A 19,874-nucleotide genomic window follows, 5' to 3' on the forward strand; every position below is an offset into this window, starting at 1 on the left:
TCCCACCTCAGCCTCCCAAAGTGTGGGATTATAGGCTTGAGCCACCACACCCAACCAGCCAGGTGCTTTTAATCCTCCCAATATTGTTAATGATAATATGATCACCATTTGATAGATGGTGAAGCTGAGGCTGAAGGAGAGAAAGCGACTTGTGTGATGGCATTTGTTTTTCAAGTGGTACAGTCAAGATAGGAAGCGAGGCAGTCTGGCTCCAGAGCCTGGGCGTGGAACTGCCTCATCACAGTCCCATGGTCTCACTTATACATTGCGATTATGTGAATTCTAGTCCTTCAACATTTCTATTTAAGAATTTAATTCCATAGGTTTTTAAGTCTAAAAACATTGTTTGAACATGTTAACTCCTTTTCAAAGAGCCAGAAATAGGCTATGGGACAGTTTGCAGAACTCTTTAAAAGCTTAGAAGCTTTGGTGGGGAGGGTGAAGAGGGGAAGCAATGGGGATAGTAGAAAGTAATGATTTCCCAACAACTTTACCATGTGTCTGTACTGGAAATTCCTTCCACTCTATCAGCCAATGTCCATTTCTCACCTATTGTGGTCTTACTCTGTTAACACTGGCTATTGCTAAACCTGCTATGAGTAAGTAAGTAGCAAAGAATGAGTATCATGGTAGAAAGAGCTTTGACTTTGTCATCAGATTGACCTACATTTCAATTCTGTAAGCTGGGTCAAGTTGACACCCTCAATCTCCTGATCTTTAAAATGGGGCAGTATGGCCAGGAGCACTTTGGGAGGCTGAGGTGGGCAGATCACCTGAGGTCAGGAGGTCAAGACCAGCCTGGCCAACATGGCAAAAGCCTGTCTGTACTAAAGACACAAAAAAATTACCTGGGCATGGTGGCACTCATCTATAGTCCCAGCTACTTGAGAGGCTGAGGCAGGATTCACTTGAACCCAGGAGGCAGAGATTGCAGTGAGCTGACTCTGTCGTCCAGTGTGCACTCCAGTCTGGGCGACAGAGTGAGACTCTGTCTCAAAAAATAAATAAATGAATAAAAATAAGTAAATAATAAAAAAATTAAAGGGGGGCAGTAATCGCTAACACTGATCACACCGTTACTTAGCTTCATTCTAAGCCCTTGGCTACCTAATTTATTCCTCACAGTGATGCTTTGAGATAGTGATAATTATCACTATTCTCATTTTGCAGGTGAGGATAATGAGGAATCAGGATTTTAAATAGTTTACCAATGTGTCACCTAGCTACACAGCTGAAGAACTGGGGCTCAAACCCAGGAAATCTGACTTTATAGCAGAGGTCGGCAAATGTTTGCAGTAAAGGTCCAGACAGTAAACAGTTTAGGTTTCATAGGCCCTATCGCCTCTGCTGCTACTTAACTCAACTCTGCCATTGTCCCCATAAATGCAGCCATAGACTATACGTAAACAAATGGCCATGGTTATGTGCCAATAAAACTTTATGAAAACAGCCAGGGGGTCAAATGTGCAGGTCTCCAGCAGGCGTCTACCCCGTACTCTAGAGCCCACATTTAAAATTTCCACCCATAGAAATGTCATGAGAAATCAAATTACACATATGTGTTCAAAAAAAATAGTTCATTATCATTAACTTGGGAGTTTTAAAACCATACATTAAGGAAACTCTTGGAGAAATTCTTTTTAAAAAAAAAAATTGGCCGGGCGTGGTGGCTCACGCCTGTAATCCCAGCACTTTGGGAGGCCGAGGCAGGCGAATCACAAGCTCAGGAGATCGAGACCACGGTGAAACCCTGTCTCTACTAAAAATACAAAAAATGAGCTGGGCGAGGTGGCGGGCGCCTGTAGTCCCAGCTACTCAGGAGGCTGGGGCAGGAGAATGGCGTGAACCCAGGAGGCAGAGCTTGCAGTGAGCCAGGATCGCGCCACTGCACTCCAGCTTGGGCGACAGAGCAAGACTCCGTCTCAAAAAAAAAAAAAAAAAAAAAAAAAAAATTGACCTCTGAGAGCACAGAACAAGAGAGATTATTTCTAATTCATCTCCTTCCCTGTGGGGAGGATTGCATTTAAGCTGGCTATTCTCTTTTAGCGCTGCTCTGTTCTTAGCACATAAGTGAAATACACTCTCCAGCCACTTTTCCAGAAATACTAGACATGGGGTGGGACAGTATCCTCCTCTGAAATCCTCTCTTGGTGCTAACTGCTGGCAGTCAGCAGGTCTCATTCATAAAGATGTTCAATAAAATGGAGTTCATCTTCATCACCTTAATCAATTCTTTAACATCATTGTATATTACATTGGCAGTAATATGGCATATGATAACATAATTAGTTATAAGTATAAGAGGATAAGTAGAACTTCTGCTGCTTCATAATTTCCGTCTGTCTCTAAATATAATTAAACAAGAAATGTGCAGATTTTCAATCCTCGGCTACCTGTGATAGCTGGCTCATTCCCTGAAGTCTGTTTTGGCCCACCATCCATCCTTGCTTGTGCACTTTACTAAGCCACTGTCTTCATTTTGACACTCAATCAATGTTTGTTGAAGGAAGGTTTGAGACCACCTAGGGCTGAACAATCTTACATGGTTTTTTATGTTCCCTCCCATCCCACTGCCATTGTTTCTAGCATGATGCCTTGTACAAAAATAAGTAATCTTTAAATATTTATCGCTATTGATAATGCTATTAAGAAGGAAATCGGCTGGGTGCGATGGCTCAAGCCTGTAATCCCAGCACTTTGGGAGGCCGAGGCAGGCAGATCACGAGGTCAGGAGCTCAAGACCAGTCTGGCCAACATGGTGGAACCCCACCTCTAAAAATACAAAAATTAGCTGGGCGCAGTGGTGCGCTCCTGTAGTCCCAGCTACTCGGGAAGCTGAGGCAGGAGAATCCCTTGAACCTGCGAAGCAGAGTTTGCAGTGAGCCGAGATTGAGCCACTGCACTCCAGTCTGGGCGACAGAGTGAGACTCCGTCTCAAAAAAAATAAAATAAAGAAAGAAAGAAGGAAATCACAGTCCATTTAATTATTTGACAAATATTTGTTGTCTTTTAAGTGCCAAGCTTTGAGGAGTTTATGATAACCAAGAAGAGACATAAATTCTGCTCTCTCAGACTTTATATTCTAGTTGTAGAAAAAAGGCTAAAAGAAAAAAAAAACTGCAGTAGTGGTATGTATTATGAAAAGGCAGATGTTTATAATAGACAGTGGATTTGACCTGGCGGACACTAGACTAAGGTTGACAAGATACAGAACTTCAGGTTTATCTTGTGCTTTTAATTCCTGAGTTTTTGGTCTCTTGTCCCCTTATAAACACTACTGAGGCCTCCTGCTTGCTTAGCAGAATAGTTCATAAACAAATTTATAAAATCATTTCTATTCCTCTGAATGAAACGCCTGGTGCAAGAGCTACTCATTCTTTCACTGAGGACTCAGCCGGAACTTCCTAGTCATGGCTAAAGCTTTGTGGCTGTCCACTGTCTACCACAGAAAGCGAGAGACTTAGACCCTTCACAATCTGGTTTTATTTTCTTTTTGAGCCTCATCTTATGCCCCATATCCACCTCCTACATTTCAGCTATTCGAGACTATTCCAGCATTTTTGCAAATGCCCACCTTTGCTCATAATGTTCCCTCTGCTCTGTCTCTTCCCCTTTCTTCTTTTTTTTGATGGAGTCTCACTCTGTTGCCCAGACTGGAGTGCAGTGGCATGATCTCAGCTCACTGCAGGCTCTACCTCCCGGGTTCAAGCAATTCTCCTGCCTCAGCTTCCCAAGTAGCTGAGATTACAGGCACATGCCACCACACCTGGTTAATTTTTGTATTTTTAGTAGAGACAGGTTTTGCCATGTTGCCCAGGCTGGTCTCGAACTCCTGACCTCAGGCAATCTGCCTGCCTTGGCCTCCCAAAGTGCTGGGATTACAGGCATGAGCTACTGTTCCTGACCTCCCCTTCCTTCTTCATCTACCCTTGCTAAACTGTGAACTCCAAGAACACGCAGTGGCCACCACTATATCTCCAAGCATCTAGCATAGCCTCACATGCAGCCAGTGCTCAATTAGTGTTTGAATGAGCAAGTGAATGAATCAATTCACATGCAAATATTGTTTAATCATTTATTCTACCACATCATTGCCTTTTGCCTATAGACCTGTACAGATGTTGACTTTAGTACCAGTGAATTGACTGTATCCCAGAAGCCCATTTTCAGTGATTGTTCATAGTGTGTCTTTAAAAAAAAAAAAAAGTGTAAATTTTAAGTGAGGGTTATTGCATTGTTGAAGAAACCAGTAACGACATTTGAAAATAGCCCAAGTCTTAAAAACCAGATTGTCAGCAGTTCTCATGTGTCCATGTAGCAGTGGGGTCTGAATTTAAATGAGACAGTTGGATACTTTAGACTGATTTCAGCAGTGATGTTTGCATAACCCAGGCCTGTCAGTTTGCTGTGATGACAAGTCAATTAGACAACAGAACCAGTCTTACAAGCCTTTATGGTAGTTGTTGTTTTGTTTGAAAATTAAATTGATAGTGTTTCAACCAAATTAAATAAGTATTATGGTATCACAGAGACGCTTACCTCAAACCCTTGAAAAATGTTGCACATTTCTCAGTCTTGATAGCCTTGACTTTTTTTTTTTTTTTTTTTTTTTTTTTTAGTAGCAACTGGGTCTTGCCACGTTGCCCAGGCTGCTCTCGAACTCCTGGGCTCAAGCGATCCTCCCGCCTCAACCTCACAAAATGCTGGGATTACAGGTGTGAGCCACTGTGCCCGGCCAGCCTTGACTATTCATAAGAGCCAGATCAAGACACCAGGCCCATGTTGAGGGAGGGCTGTAGAAAATAACAACTTATTCTCTATTTTAAAAGTACCTACCGGGCCGGGCGCAGTGGCTCAAGCCTGTAATCCCAGCACTTTGGGAGGCCGAGACGGGTGGATCACAAGGTCAGGAGATCGAGACCATCCTGGCTAACACGGTGAAACCCCGTCTCTACTAAAAAACACAAAAAACTAGCCGGGCGAGGTTGCGGGCGCCTATAGTCCCAGCTACTCGGGAGGCTGAGGCAGGAGAATAGCGTGAACCTGGGAGGCGGAGCTTGCAGTGAGCTGAGATCCGGCCACTGCACTCCAGCCTGGGCAACAGAGCGAGACTCCATCTCAAAAAATAAATAAATAAATAAATAAATAAAATAAAAAGTACCTACCATGCGTGCCAGTATATAATCATATTACACAACTCCAAGATAGACTCCACCAGTAATTCTCAACAGAAAGCAATTTTGTTTGTACCCCCTGCCCCCAAATTTGCAATGTCTGGAGACATTTCTGGTTGTCACAACATTGTGGAGGTGGGGGCGCTTTTGCGTCTAGTGGGTGGAGGACAGGGATGTTATGAAACATCTTAAAACGCACAAGACAGCCCCCCATAACATAGAATTATCACAAATATCAATAGGGCTGAGGTTCGAAAACCCTGGGTTAGAGAACACCTGTATTCCCTGTGCAGCTCAAATTCTGGGATTTTATGAAACTAGATAATATATGTGAAATAAATTTTTTTCGGGGAGGGGAAGACAGAGTCACCCAGGCTCTAGTGCAGTGGTGCGATCTTGGCTCACTGCAACCTCTGCCTCCCAGGTTCAAGCAATTCTCCTGCCTCAGCCTCCCAAGTAACTGGGACTACAGGTGCATACCACCACGCCTGGCTAAGTTTTGTACTTTTTTTTTTTTTTTTTTCAGTAGAGACAGAGTTTCACCGTGTTGGCCAGGCTGGTCTTGAACTCCTGAACTCAGGTGATCTGCCCGCGTCAGCCTCCCAAAGTGCTGGAATTACAGGCGTGAGCCAGCTTGCCCAGCCTGAAAGAATTATAAATTGCAAAACACTATATGAATTCAAGCTAGTGTGAAATGATAGAAGCCACTGTGGCTTCTCCTTCCTTTTCCTTTCTGGTATCTGTCAGTCGACCTTTCTGCTCCTTGCCAGATCCCTCAAAGGCTTAGGTCAAAGGAGCCAAGGTAAGGAGTGAAACTAGAAGTCCCTCCTACTGTTTGTTCATGCATTGGAAAAACGTTGGCCCAAGAGGCATATGTGTGCTGAATTTGTGGGTTTCATTTTTGTTTGTTTCAGCATTACCCCATCAATCTTTTGAGACAAAGTATAAGTAATGCTTATTTAAAGGGAACAAGGCCGGGTGCAGTGGCTCACACCTGTAATCCCAGCATTTTAGGAGGCCAAGGCAGGTGGATCATTTGAGGCCAGGAGTTCAAGACCAGGCTGGTCAACATGGTGAAACCTTGTCTCTACTAAAAAAAGCACTAACCTTAGCTGGGCATGGTGGTGCATGCCTGTAGTCCTAACTACTCTGGAGGCTGAGGCAGGAGAATCACTCAAACCCAGGAGGTGGAGGCTGCAGTGAGCTGAGATCGCACCACTGCACTCCAGCCTGGGCGACAGAAAGAGATTCCATCTAAATAAATAAATAAAGGGAACAAGATAATAGATTCCTAACTGGTATTTGTGTGTTGCTAAACCCCTGCAGAAAATCTCCCCACTCCACCCCTTTCAGGAGGGTGGCTTCAGCCCTCTTGTAGTACACAGCAGGCCTCCCTGAGAACCCACAGCAAAAGGCTGCATTCTCAGGTGTGTGTTGATAGAAACGCCTGGGAAAACTGAGCCTCTTGGCTTTGCATCTGTTTATCATACACAAGCATTCATTGAATGATGTGCTTTGAAATAACAAAATCTATACAATCATCAACACAATTAAGACCCATTATGAATGAACTCTGTCTCAGATGAGCGAGGGGTGGGCAGAAGGCATGGCCCAGAATGTCATTATTCCGCTGTATCTTCAACCTCTCAGAATCTTACCTAAAGAAAGGAGAGTCAAGGAGAGATGTTTATGTGCCCCAAGGGCCATGCTTTTCAATAGCAAGAGGTCCCTGCCTGTTAATAGAAAAAAAAGAGCCTGTGTTTCGAAGTCTTCGGCTTATTGTTTGGCCTCCCAGGCAAATTCCGTGTTCTGCCTCCATTTTGAGTGGAACTCCTTTTCCACTTTCAAACTCTGAGGTAATAGAAACATCCTGGTGCCAGCGACCTGCCCAGGAGTGGGTGTGTCCTCTCCAATGTTTATTCTACTGGGTGGTGGTAACTTGGACCAAGGCAGTAAGATAAATGCTCAGGGTAAGGCCAAATCTTGGAAACTTTCTGCAGAAACTGTTTTTCTCTCTGATTTCCTACCCCATCCCCTCCCTCACCCTGAGTTTGGGGCAACATCTTCCTTTACCAAATAATCAAATAATTTTTCTGTAAACCATGATAATCAAATAATTTTTCTGTAAACCATGAGGTTATTCTGAACTTTTGTGACAGACACCTCTCTAAAACACAAGCTATGACTTTCAAGTGACATTCTTTAAAGTAATAATAATTGCCAACCTTTTTAAACAAATGTATGCCACACATTGCCAATTGTCACTTAGTCCTGGTGCTATTACTAGAACCATCTTAGAGATGTGGAAATGGAACTAAGGTGATTTGCCTAAGGAGACACAGCTAGTAAGTGCCGCAATCATGACTTGAACTTAGATCTCTGACTCCAAAGCCTTTGCTCTTACGTGCATTGTGTGTGTTAGGTCATGCTTAAGAAGTGATTATTAGGACAAAATTTTATGGTATGAATAAGGAACGTCAAAATAGAAATCTAACCACAGAGATAGAATTACCTCTTGGATCAACACGTTTTAAAACCCTCCACTGAATTAAATTCCAGGTAGTGATTGGAAGACGCTGTACCCCACTGTATATAGCTTCAAATTGCAATTTGTCAGCTGGTCAGCAAATAAAGGTCTCCCAAGAATTCCAAATTGCATACTCATCTCAAACACACACACAGACACACACACACTCACACTCCAAGAGCTGTGAACCAAAGTTACTGGTAGTCTTATTTATTTTGACATGGAGTCTCACTCTGTCGCCCAGGCTGAAGTGTAGTGGCGCAATCTCGACTCATGGCAACCTCTGCCTCCTGGGTTCAAGCAATTCTCTACCTCAGCTTCCTGAGTAGCTGAGATTACAGGCACCCACCACCATGCCCGGCTAATTGTTTTGTATTTTTAGTAGAGATGGGGTTTTACCATCTTGGCCAGGTTGGTCTTGAACTCCTGACCTTGTGATCCACCCGCCTCAGGCTTCCAAAGTGCTGGGATTACAGGCCTGAGCCACCACTCCCGACCAGTAGTCTTATTAATTCTAGGGTAAACTCATGCGTGTTTTTGATCCTAGGTAAAGACTGGTATGTAAACATTGAAAATATTTCCCAGTAGTACACTGGTATCCTTTGCCCTCCAAAATGTCCCAGTTCAAAGTTAAAATCCTAATGAAAGGTACTCTGAACCAATGCTAAAAAGAGAATTCAAATCCTTGATGATGTCTGCTCTACCTGTTTGCCTTGAAATTTTATTTCAGCCCAACAAGTTCAAACTCTCCCTAAAACATAACGAAAATCCCTAGTTCAGAATAATAATAGCATGGTTTGAAAGTATATTTTTTCTGCTTGTTTTATATACGAAACTATGAGTAAATGATTTATTTCAAATATATTGCCATGTTTATTTAATGCTAGCAGCCTTCAGTGAAGACTCATGCTTTTTTAGTGTTGGGAAGAATAGCTTTGTGCTGGGAGGGTCCTACCTCAGGGGATTTGGCATTTACATAGATGGTTGGACCTTTTGCATCCAATGTGGCAAGTCTCTTCATGTTCTTTCTGGGAGAGCTTCTGTAAAGTGCTTTCGCCAAGGATTAGGTGAGAAACAGGCTTACACATGGACGCATAAGCCACATCACCAGTGGAGAATCACACTCCAGACAGCTTACCTGCTATGAAAGGAATCTGGGAGACTCTGATACACCAGTCTCCACCAGAACTCACAGGCTAGGCTTCTCTACTGACTGGTTTAAAGTTGGCTGGGATAACCTCTTGCCTGTTTTCCTGTAAACACAGAATCCTACATAGGGGCAAGATTCTTACCTCCAGTTTTTTGGTTTTTTTTTTTTAAGTTTGATTGTCTTTTTTCATTTTTTTTCTTTTCTTTTTTTTTTTTTTTGAGACAGGGTCTTGCTCGTCACCTAGGCTGGAGTACAGTGGCGTAATCATAGCTCACTGCAGCCTTGACCTCCCAGGCTCAAGTGATCCTCCCACCTCAGCCTCCCGAATAGCTGGGACCACAAGTGTTACGCCACCACACCCAGCTAATTTTTGTAGAGATGGGGGTCTCACTATGTTGCACAGGCTAGTCTCAAGCTCCTGAGCTCAAGCAATTCTCCTGCCTCAGCGTCCCAAAGTGTTAGGATTAAAGGTATGAGTCACCACGCCCAGCCTTAAGTTCAATTTTCTTGGGCTAACATTCCTCGATCACTTCGTGCTAGGTTCTGCACTAAGAACTTTACACCAATCATTTTATTTAATCCTCATTACAGCCCTATGATGAAAATCAGACTCCCAGGGTTCACATACCAGCTCTGATGCTCATTAACTGAGAATCTACTTAGCCTCTGCGTGCTTCAGCTTCCCTATCTGTAGAGTGGAGACCCTAGTAATATCCCATATAGACATCGTGAGGATTGGAATGAGTTAATATGCACAACAAGCGTAGCACTCTGCCTGTCACATAATAGGCATTCAGTAAACACTAGTTAATACAGTCATCATTTCAGAGAGGAGAATATAGATTTAATGCTGTTAAATGACTTTTCTCAAGGTTCACAGCTAGAAGTAGAGGAACTAAGATTTGGACTTCAGACTCTCTGACTCTAGAGACATGCATTTATTCAACATGCTATGAAACCTAAACCAGAATGCCCAGTCCTTTTAAAACTGTCACATGGCAAATGGATGAAATTGGGGGGACTCCGTGTTACTTATCTAGATATTTTGATTTGCTCACAGATAAGTTTCTACTTCTGACGTATACTTATTATTCATTCTGTCCACACTCTGCCCCAAGCAAGAATCTCAACATTCAGGATACAGTATTTCACACTAGTCCCCAGACACCCCTGATATATTTAAAAGCAAAGTTCTGATGGTATGTGGCCTTTAACTTGGGAAACTATGCCCTTATCAGAAACGAATGTTAACAATGTTGAGGTGTATGACCCTTTTGAAGCAGGCTCTGGTCAGTAACCATGAGGACAAATACCTTAATTCTCAACTATTTGGCATTCGAAGCGTAATTCAGTTAACTGAGTTCAGTTAACCCAGAAGTCAGCTCCACAAGGACGAGGTCCACCATAGCTAGCATAGTATCTGGCACATAGCAGGTGGTCAGTAACTATTTGCTGAGTGAATGAATGAATGAATGAATGAATGAATGAATGAATGAATGAATGAAAACAAACCCTCTTGTATCTCTTTTGGAATTTTAAGAAATTATCATTAATATGTAAGTGTCAGGAGCTGAGCCAACAACCTTCATCAGACATTTTCTTCTTCCATGTCTCATAAATTTGGCCATTGGAGTTAAATGGAAAACAGCTTGGAAGAGGGGAAAATGTCAGCTAAACAACACTGTCTTTAAAAAATGTTAGAATTTAAGGCCGGGCACAGTGGCTCACGCCTATAATCCCAGCACTTCAGGAGGCAGGAAAATCACTTGAGGTCAAGAGTTTGAGACCAACCTGGCAAACATGGGGAAACCCCGTCTCTACTAAAAATACAAAAAGTAGCCGGGCGTGGTGGTGCACACCTGTAATACCAGCTACTCAGGAGGCTGAGGCAGATGAATCACTTGAATCCTGGAGGTGGAGATTGCAGTGAGCTGAGATCGCGCCACAGCACTCCAGCCTGGGCGACAGAGCGAGACTCCATCTAAAAAAAAGAAAAAAGTTAGAATTTAAAAATTGGTCCTGAAATTAAGTTATCATTCAGCATAGGAAAACTATTATACGTAGCAAGCAGAATCTATGTGACTTAGCCTCAAGGATGCGCTCTTCCACATCTCCTAGCCCAGGGGTCAACGAAGGTGGAGAGTAAATACCTTAGGCTTTATGGGCCACACTCTCTGGGTCTCAACTATTTCACTTTGCCATTGTAATATAAAAGCAGCCATACATTATCTTTTCTTTTTTTTTTTCCCAAAGGATAGGGCTGTGTTCCAATACAATTTTGCTTATAAAAACAAACAGCAGACCATATTTGGCCCACAACCATAGCTTGCCAATGCTGATCTAAAGCACATATAAATATAGTAAGTTAAGCATTTTTGAGAGATGGGGCATATTAACTGTATAGTTGTCTTTTTCAAAGTAGCTTGAAAATCTTTTCCTTTTTGTTATTGTTTGTAATTGTTATTTGTTTTGTTATTGTTGTTGTTTTTGAGATAGGATCTCACTCTGTTGCCTAGGCTAGAGTGCAGTGGCGCAGTCACGGCTCACTGCAGCCTCAGCTTCCTGAGCTCAGGTGATCCTCCCACCTTAGCCTCCCCAATAGCTGGGACTACAGGCACACACCAGCATGCCCGGCTAATTTTTGTACTTTTTGTAGAGATAGGGTTCTGCCATGTTGCCCAGGCTGGTCTCGTGCTCCTAAGCTTAAGCAATCTGCCTGCCTCGGCCACCCAAAGTGCTGGAATTACAGGTGTGAGCCACTGCACCCAGCCTCATTTATCCTTTAATATATCTAAGCGTTTGGCATCTGAATTCATTGAGTAGAGCAGCACACCATATAATGTATTTAATATGGTATATTAAACATGATAATAAGGAGAATAAAACTTGTAGGCCATAAGATTTTCTTGAATGTGTTAACCTGAGTCAGGGTACCTTTTTTTTTTTTTTTTTTTGAGACGGAGTTTCACTCTTGTTGCACAGGCTGGAGTGCAATGGTGCCATCTCTGCTCACCACAACCTCCGCCTCCCAGGTTCAAGGGATTCTCCTGCCTCAGCCTCCCGAGTAGCTGAGATTACAGGCATGTGCCACCACGCCCAGCTAATTTTATATTTTTATTAGAGATGGAGTTTCTCCATGTTGGTAAGCCTGGTCTCGAACTCCTGACCTCAGGTGATCTGCCTGCCTCAGCCTCCCAAAGTGCTGGGATTATAGGCGTAAGGCACTGCGCCCAGCCCCGTGTACCATTTTTTAAATGGCCTCCAATGAAATCCTGATTTTATCGACTCTAATTTTTGTCTTTTTTGCATCTCTGAACCTTCTTGCTTTTTAAAAGGATTTTGTTTTTACTGTGGTATATTATACATAACATTTTACCATTTTTAAGTGTATGGTTCAGTGGCATGAAGTATATTCACACTATTGTGCTGCCATCACCACCATCCATCTCCAGACCTTTATTATCCCTAATTAAAACACCAACACCCATGAAGCACTAATTCCCCACTCCTCCCTTTCTCCAGTCCATGGTAACCACTAGTCTACTTTCTGTCTATGAATTTGACTACTCTAGGTACCTTATATAAGTGGAGTCATATAATATTTATCCTTTTGTGTCTGGCTTATTTCACCATTAGCATAATGTCTTCAGGGTTCTTCCATATTGTAGCACATATCAGAATTTTATTCAAGGCTGAATAAGCCAAGCACAGTGGCTCACACCTGTAATCCCAGCACTTTGGGAGGCCGAGGTGGGTGGAGCACCTGAGGTCAGGAGTTCAAGACCAGCCTGGCCAACATGGTGAAACCCCATCTGTACTAAAAATACAAAAATTAGCCGGGCGTGGTGGTGTGCACCTGTAGTCCCAGTTACTTGGGAGGCTGAGGTGGAAGAATTGTTTGAACCTGAGAGGTGGAGGCTGCAGTGAGTGGAGACTGCACCACTGCATGGCAGCCTGGTGACAGAGTGAGACTCTGTCTAAAAAAAAAAGAAAAAGAAAAAAGGCTTAATAATACTGCATTGTACACATATACCACATTCTGTTTATCATAATCCATTGATCAACCTTTGGGTTGCTTCCATCTTTTGGCAACTATAAATACTGTTGCTATTATACAAGTATCTATTTGAGTGTTTTGGGTATATACCTAGAAGTGGCATTGCTGGATCAAATGGTAATTCTATGTTTAATTTTTTGAGGGACCATCATACTGGTTTTTTACAGCAGGTGTACCATTTTATATTCCTACCAGCATTGCATGAGGGTTTCAGTTTCTCCATGTCCTTGCCAATGCTTATTTCCTAGTTTTTGTTGTTCTTATAATAACTATCCTAATGAGTGTGAAGTAGTATGTCACTGTGGTTCTTACTTGTTTGTATGCAATACTAGTAGTTGGTGTAATAGACATAGCAAATTTGGATATTACATTAATCAATGTCTGGCTCTAATTAGATATATATGCATGTATGTATGCATTGATTCTTTTCCTCCAAAATTACAACATGGTTTATAAGAACATGTGAACAATAAGATAAATAATACAAACAGCTCAATTCATGTCACTGGGAAAACTGAAAAAATAGAAGAAAACTAAAAAATGAAACTGTAACCCAAATTAGATGAACAAGAAAGTGTGTTGTAATGTCCCCTACAGTTACTAAAATTGGAGTGAAAAGAAATCAATCGTGAACTTCCTGGTGGCCAAAGTAAAAATAAAAACAGGGTCGCTAACATGGTTTGTTTACTACAGAAGATGAAAGCACAGGAAAAAAAAGGCTTTTCTTGGCTCATTGATGTAAGAAATAAGCTATCGCTATTTTAAAATATGTAGAGATAATTGTGTTACTGACACCAGCAGATTTCAGACTGAAAGCAAACAGGATTTTTTTTTGTATTATTGGGGTTGGGATTGGCAATGACTCCATAGCCTGACTACTGGAAGACTGTTTTTGTGGGTAGAATAGTAGTTTCAAAGTGCAGTTGGGGTGACAGGAAGGCAACTCCACCTATCTCAGCAGAGAGATAAGTTCTATTCCCTTGGACTTTAGTCAGTTAATGTTGTATACAGTACAACAGGTAAGAGCTTGAATTGTGTCCTATGTATTTATATACATAGCTGGCATTTCCTGCCCAGGTCACAGATTGTAACTACATGGGTGTTTATACAAATAGTCTTCTTAAAAATATATCCTTATCTTCCATTTGGAAGAAGGGAAAGGTCTTCATGTTCGAATTTAATGTTGAAATTTCTTGGTTGGGTGCAGTGGCTCATGCCTGTAATCCTAGCACTTTGGGAGGCCGAGGCAGGAGGATTGCTTGAACCCAGGAGTTTGAGACTAGCTGGGGTAACATAGTGAGACTCCATCTCTATTTTAATTGGGATCTTTTTTCTTTTTTTCTTTTCTTTTTTTTTTTTGGTTCCTTTTTTTGTGGAAAACAAGGTCTTTCTATATTTCCCAGGCAGGCTTCGAACTCCTGGGCTCAAGTAATCCTCCCACCTCTGCCTCCCTAAGAGCTGGAATTACAGGCACAAGCCACTGCGCCTGGCCCTCCATCTCTATTTTTAAAAAAAGAAAAAAAAACTTTTTCAACTTGAAACTACAGAAACTAATGTATCGTTTTCCAAGTATACTACAAAAAAATTTCATGATAACTGGAGATGTCAAACCAGCTTCCAAGCACTTGAAGAGGAAAAAAATAATAAGAATAGAAGCCACATGTAACAGACATTTTTAAAGAACTGAAAATGTTTATCTTAAGAATTACTCTAAAATTGAAAGAATTGGTCTAAGATTTTACTGAAAAGTTTGGATGAAAAATAATAACTGACATTTCTTGAGCATTTATAATGTTCTAGGCACCATTCAAAATGCTGTGTATGTATTAACTCACTCCTCTAAACTTAATGAGGTCAGCACTATTATTATCATTCCTATTTTATAGGTAGGGAAACTGAGGTGAGGCATGGAGCAGCTAACACTAGCAAGTATTAGAGCTGAGATTCATACACAAACATGTGCAGTCTGGCTCCAGAAGCCACATACTTACCTGCTAAACCATACTGCCACTTGATACTAGAGCAAATTAACCACAGAAGGACTATTTTGGCCATCTGGCAAATAAATAGCTTAGATTTATTTTGTTTCATTATAGTTTTGTTTTTTCCTTCAATGATCAAATTCATTTTTATTATCCTTGAAATTTCCCTTAATATTCTTGTATACATCTCCTAGTCCTAAATTTTAAAAAAATGAATGATACTCCGGGTTCTAATTAATTGATGAAACCTTATACAGCCATTAAAGATGATGTTTTTACAAAGATTTTTAAGAATATGGAGGAATGCTTATAACATAAAGTAGCACCATGTAAATTAGGAAGAAGCCAGGCTTCCCCCTCCCACCTCCTCAAGAAAACATCTGGAAAACAGATGGGAAAGTTTCATTGTGCTATTATTGGGTTGGAAAATTAGGACTAATTTCTTATGTACTTTTCTTAACTTTCTATAAAATTCAACTGAATGCTTTTATAGTCCAAAAAATGAAATAGATTTCATTTTTTAAAGGCAAATTGAAGCCTTTCATTACAAAAGTATAGTCTGCAGCTCTTCATGATAATCTTATTGCATAATTTAGAATCATTTCCACAGAGCCCTCGGCCATATAAGCGAAGGTGGCACAGTTCAGACCTGCACTGTGATAGGTGGGTGTTTAATTAAATTTAAAATCCAGCTCCTCAGTCACACTAGCTCCATTCCAAGTGCTCAGTAGCCACATGTGGCAAGTGACAGCTTTTCTAGCATCATAGAAAATTCTATTGACCAGTATGGGTTTGGAAGAAAAAACAGGGAATCTGGAGCCAGAAAACTTGGAATCAAGTCTACCCTACTAGCTGACACTTACTGTGTGAAATGGGGCAATTTACTCAACCTCTCTCAGCCTATTTCCCCATGACCAAATTGGGACTGAAGATAATATCACATACCATATACAGAGGTTAAGAAGATTAAGAGAATGCAGGTGACAGTTCTCCGAAAACAATAGTGTGGTTTACCAGGTAGATGCTGCTTCCCAGGCCTCCAGCTTGAAGTCAGTCTAGCTTTTCGAGGACTGATTCCAAATCTTTGAATGCTTCACACCAAGAATTTTACCTGAATGCCACCATCAAAATCAGATTAGCTCTTATTACAGTTCCTAGACCAAGTCTGTGGCAATGTGGGCATTTCATTTCTTCCTTGTAAAAAGCTTTAATACACAGCTCTCTCTATACAGTGACACCTCCTAAAAGTTTTCTTTAATAATTTAAAATCTTCACTGTATTTCCATTCCTACAAAGAAAAAGACTCCCTTAAAAAAGAAAAGAAAAAAGGTTTGTTCACCAAAGAAATATGTGAAGTTTGTCATATTCCATATAACAAGGAAATCCGGCGGAGTTAACGGTGCAGGAATGAAGCAAAAGAACATGAGGTTTTTACCAACAATGATAGCAGTTTCGCAAAACTTCAAAGCTGTCGGGGTACTGATGAAATGGAAGTACTTGCTCATTCTGATTTTTTTTTTTTTTTCCTAACTCACTTCTGGTTCTTACTGCAAGATAACTTGACTATTTTAGACAAGTGTAGGGCTGCTGCATTTCCAGAACACCTCCATCCTATTTCTCATTTAAATCACCTCACCTTCCCCGTGGCCTATTAATGCATACTTGCAAGGCTGCGAAACAACCCAAAGGAGGCAAGATCCAGCGGTTCCCCACTCACGCTCCTTTCTGCTTCCCCAGGTTTCCGCCAGCTGTGGATGCCTTTGACATTATGACCGCAGAGGATTCCACCGCAGCCATGAGCAGTGACTCGGCCGCCGGGTCCTCGGCCAAGGTGCCCGAGGGCGTGGCGGGTGCGCCCAATGAGGCGGCACTGGTGGCGCTGATGGAGCGCACGGGCTACAGCATGGTGCAGGAGAACGGGCAGCGCAAGTACGGCGGCCCACCGCCCGGCTGGGAGGGCCCGCACCCGCAGCGCGGCTGCGAGGTCTTCGTGGGCAAGATCCCGCGCGACGTGTACGAGGACGAACTGGTGCCCGTGTTCGAGGCTGTGGGCCGCATCTACGAGCTGCGCCTCATGATGGACTTCGACGGCAAGAACCGCGGCTACGCCTTCGTCATGTACTGCCACAAGCACGAGGCCAAGCGCGCAGTGCGCGAGCTCAACAACTACGAGATCCGCCCGGGTCGCCTGCTAGGCGTGTGCTGCAGCGTAGACAACTGCCGCCTCTTCATCGGCGGGATCCCCAAGATGAAGAAGCGCGAGGAGATCCTGGAGGAGATCGCCAAGGTCACCGAGGGCGTGCTGGACGTGATCGTCTACGCCAGCGCGGCCGACAAGATGAAGAACCGTGGCTTCGCCTTCGTGGAGTACGAGAGCCACCGCGCGGCTGCCATGGCTCGCCGCAAGCTCATGCCCGGCCGCATCCAGCTGTGGGGCCACCAGATCGCCGTGGACTGGGCCGAGCCCGAGATCGATGTGGACGAGGACGTGATGGAGACGGTGAAGATCCTCTACGTGCGCAACCTCATGATCGAGACCACAGAGGACACCATCAAGAAGAGCTTCGGCCAGTTCAACCCTGGCTGCGTGGAGCGCGTCAAGAAGATCCGCGACTACGCCTTCGTGCACTTCACCAGCCGCGAGGATGCGGTGCACGCCATGAACAACCTCAACGGCACTGAGCTGGAGGGCTCGTGCCTGGAGGTCACGCTGGCCAAGCCCGTGGACAAGGAGCAGTACTCGCGCTACCAGAAGGCAGCCAGGGGTGGCAGTGCGGCCGAGGCGGCGCAGCAGCCCAGCTACGTGTACTCCTGCGACCCCTACACGCTGGCCTACTACGGCTACCCCTACAACGCGCTCATCGGGCCCAACAGGGACTACTTCGTGAAAGGTTAGTGGGGGCTCTTCTCCTGGGTGGGGCCCTCAAGAACTTTGCTTCCTAGGCAGGGGGCACCAGGGATATCGTGGCTGGCATTTGCTGAGCTGGTAGGTGCTGAAGGCCCTTCCACCCTCCTTTTGGGTTTGCATTCTGGGTCTAGTTCTTTGCTGGCACCGAAGGCCATCACTTCTGCAGCATTGATAGAAATACAGGTCGTTCTGGGGTGAGCGGTAAAATCACATGGGTGTGCAAACACTGGCATTCTGCCTTGCTGGGGTCCACCGGGTTAGGGGCTCGTCCACCAATCTCTTGGTGCTTAGGTTAAAACCTGCTTGTGATATTAAATCTTAAGATGTTGGTGGAGTCAATGATTTTTAATTTTGTTTTTTGTTATCATTGGTTAGGATATAATGAAACGCAGCATTACCTGGAAAATAAGATACATAGGTTCTGGGTCCTGTTCTCTGATTAACTAGCCTGTGACTTTAGTCACTTTAGTCTCCCCTTGGCCTGTTTTCTCAAGCATGAAATGAGGAAGGTGGACTAGCAAATCCCCTTCCAAATCTAACTTTAAAAAAAAATTATTTAATTGTGTGTGTGTGTATATATATATATATATATATATATATTTGGAAAAAGGGTCTCACCATGTTGCCCAGGCTGGTCTTGAACCCCTGGGCTCAAGCCATCCTCTAGCCTTAGCCTCCCAAAGTGCTGGGATTACAGGCACAAGACACCGCACCTGGCCCCAATTTTTTGTGGGGGGGAGTGGGTATTCTATGAATGTTTTTCTTTACTGAAATTGCAGATACAATCCTAGAAACTCACCCTGCAAGTTTGCCTCTTGTACTAAGCAGACATGCTTAGGATGCAAATCTAGGCTGAAATAGAATGTTGGAAGCATCTTTACCAGCCTATTAAAGAGCAAAGGTGTAGCTACCTGCAACTTAGACTGGAGCAGTTAAATGCTGAGAACTGAGGGCTGAGGTCTGCCTCCAGCACCATCACTGTTGGTTGCTCATCATCTTTTGTGTTGTTATTACAAGCAGGCAGCATAAGAGGCCGAGGGCGAGGTGCAGCTGGCAACAGAGCCCCGGGGCCCCGGGGTTCCTACCTCGGGGGATATTCTGCTGGCCGTGGTATATATAGCCGATATCATGAAGGGAAAGGAAAGCAGCAAGAAAAAGGATATGAACTTGTGCCGAATTTGGAAATCCCTACCGTCAACCCAGTTGCCATTAAACCTGGTACAGGTCAGTATAAACCAGATTGAGAATGCACCCATTCAGCATAAACCCCAGCCCTTCTGTTAGAAGTGAATCCAAGCCTTTCTGGGGATCTCACATCTGCACAGGGGTTCCTCTTCTCCCAGGCAGCTAGGGACAAGGCAAAAAGAAAGTGGCCCCCTGGACCTCCTTTCTAGAACTTCAAGGGATGGTGTAGCTTTGACCATGGTCAAATCAAACTTGCCTGAAGTAAGGTTTTCTTTTTTCCTTTTTTTTTTTTTTTTTTTTTTTTTTTGAGACAGAGTCTCACTCTGTCACCCAGGCTGGAGTGCAGTGGCATGATCTCGGCTCATTGCAAGCTCTGCCTCCCGGGTGCATACTATTCTCCTGCCTCAGCCTCCAGAGTAGCTGGGACTACAGGCACCCACCACCACGCCCAACTAATTTGTCTATATATATATATATATATATATATATATATATATTTTTTTTTTTTTTTTTTTTTTTTTTTTTAAGTAGAGATGGGGTTTCACTGTGTTAGCCAGGATGGTCTCGATCTCCTGACCTCATGATCTGCCCATCTCGGCCTCCCAAAGTGCTGGGATTACAGGCGTGAGCCACTGCGCCCAGCCGTGCAGTAAGATTTTCAAAGGGTTGTCACCCATTGTTAGTCTTTTTCTCAGCCTGTGGCTAAGTAGGGAGAGTTGTGGGGGGAAGAAAGGAAGAACATGAGGCTCTCTGTATCTTCTGTCAGGTAAAACGTATCTTTTCCTTACTCAGGCCTATTTCTGCCCCAACCATCTGATGTCAGAGGGTAGAGCTTATTGGCCCATTCTGAGAGTTGTTGGGAAGGGCAGAAAATTCCCCTTCAGAATTCAG

The 19,874-nt window shown here is 43.3% G+C and overlaps 1 protein-coding gene and 1 long non-coding RNA gene across 12 annotated transcripts in view; one reads left to right on the forward strand and one right to left on the reverse strand.

The window, feature by feature from the left end:
• RBM47 (RNA binding motif protein 47) overlaps nucleotides 1-19,874 on the forward strand; it is a 209,581-nt gene that overhangs the window by 177,680 nt on the left and 12,027 nt on the right. For 9 of the 11 annotated variants that reach the window (XM_050790366.1, XM_050790359.1, XM_050790362.1 and 6 more), the window contains 2 exons: nucleotides 16,628-17,781; nucleotides 18,816-19,022. In XM_050790366.1, the coding sequence (XP_050646323.1) occupies nucleotides 16,659-17,781; nucleotides 18,816-19,022 (1,330 nt within the window). In that variant the 5' untranslated portion in view covers nucleotides 16,628-16,658. The remainder of the gene's footprint in view (nucleotides 1-16,627; nucleotides 17,782-18,815; nucleotides 19,023-19,874) is intronic. The other 2 variants (XM_050790369.1, XM_050790370.1) reach the window with 2 other exon arrangements.
• Nucleotides 1-19,874, reverse strand: part of LOC126954671 (uncharacterized) — a 217,549-nt gene that overhangs the window by 16,073 nt on the left and 181,602 nt on the right. The gene's annotated exons all lie outside the window — the stretch shown is intronic.

This window comes from Macaca thibetana, chromosome 5 (genome assembly GCF_024542745.1).
Source record: "Macaca thibetana thibetana isolate TM-01 chromosome 5, ASM2454274v1, whole genome shotgun sequence".
Taxonomy (NCBI): Eukaryota; Metazoa; Chordata; class Mammalia; order Primates; family Cercopithecidae; genus Macaca; species Macaca thibetana.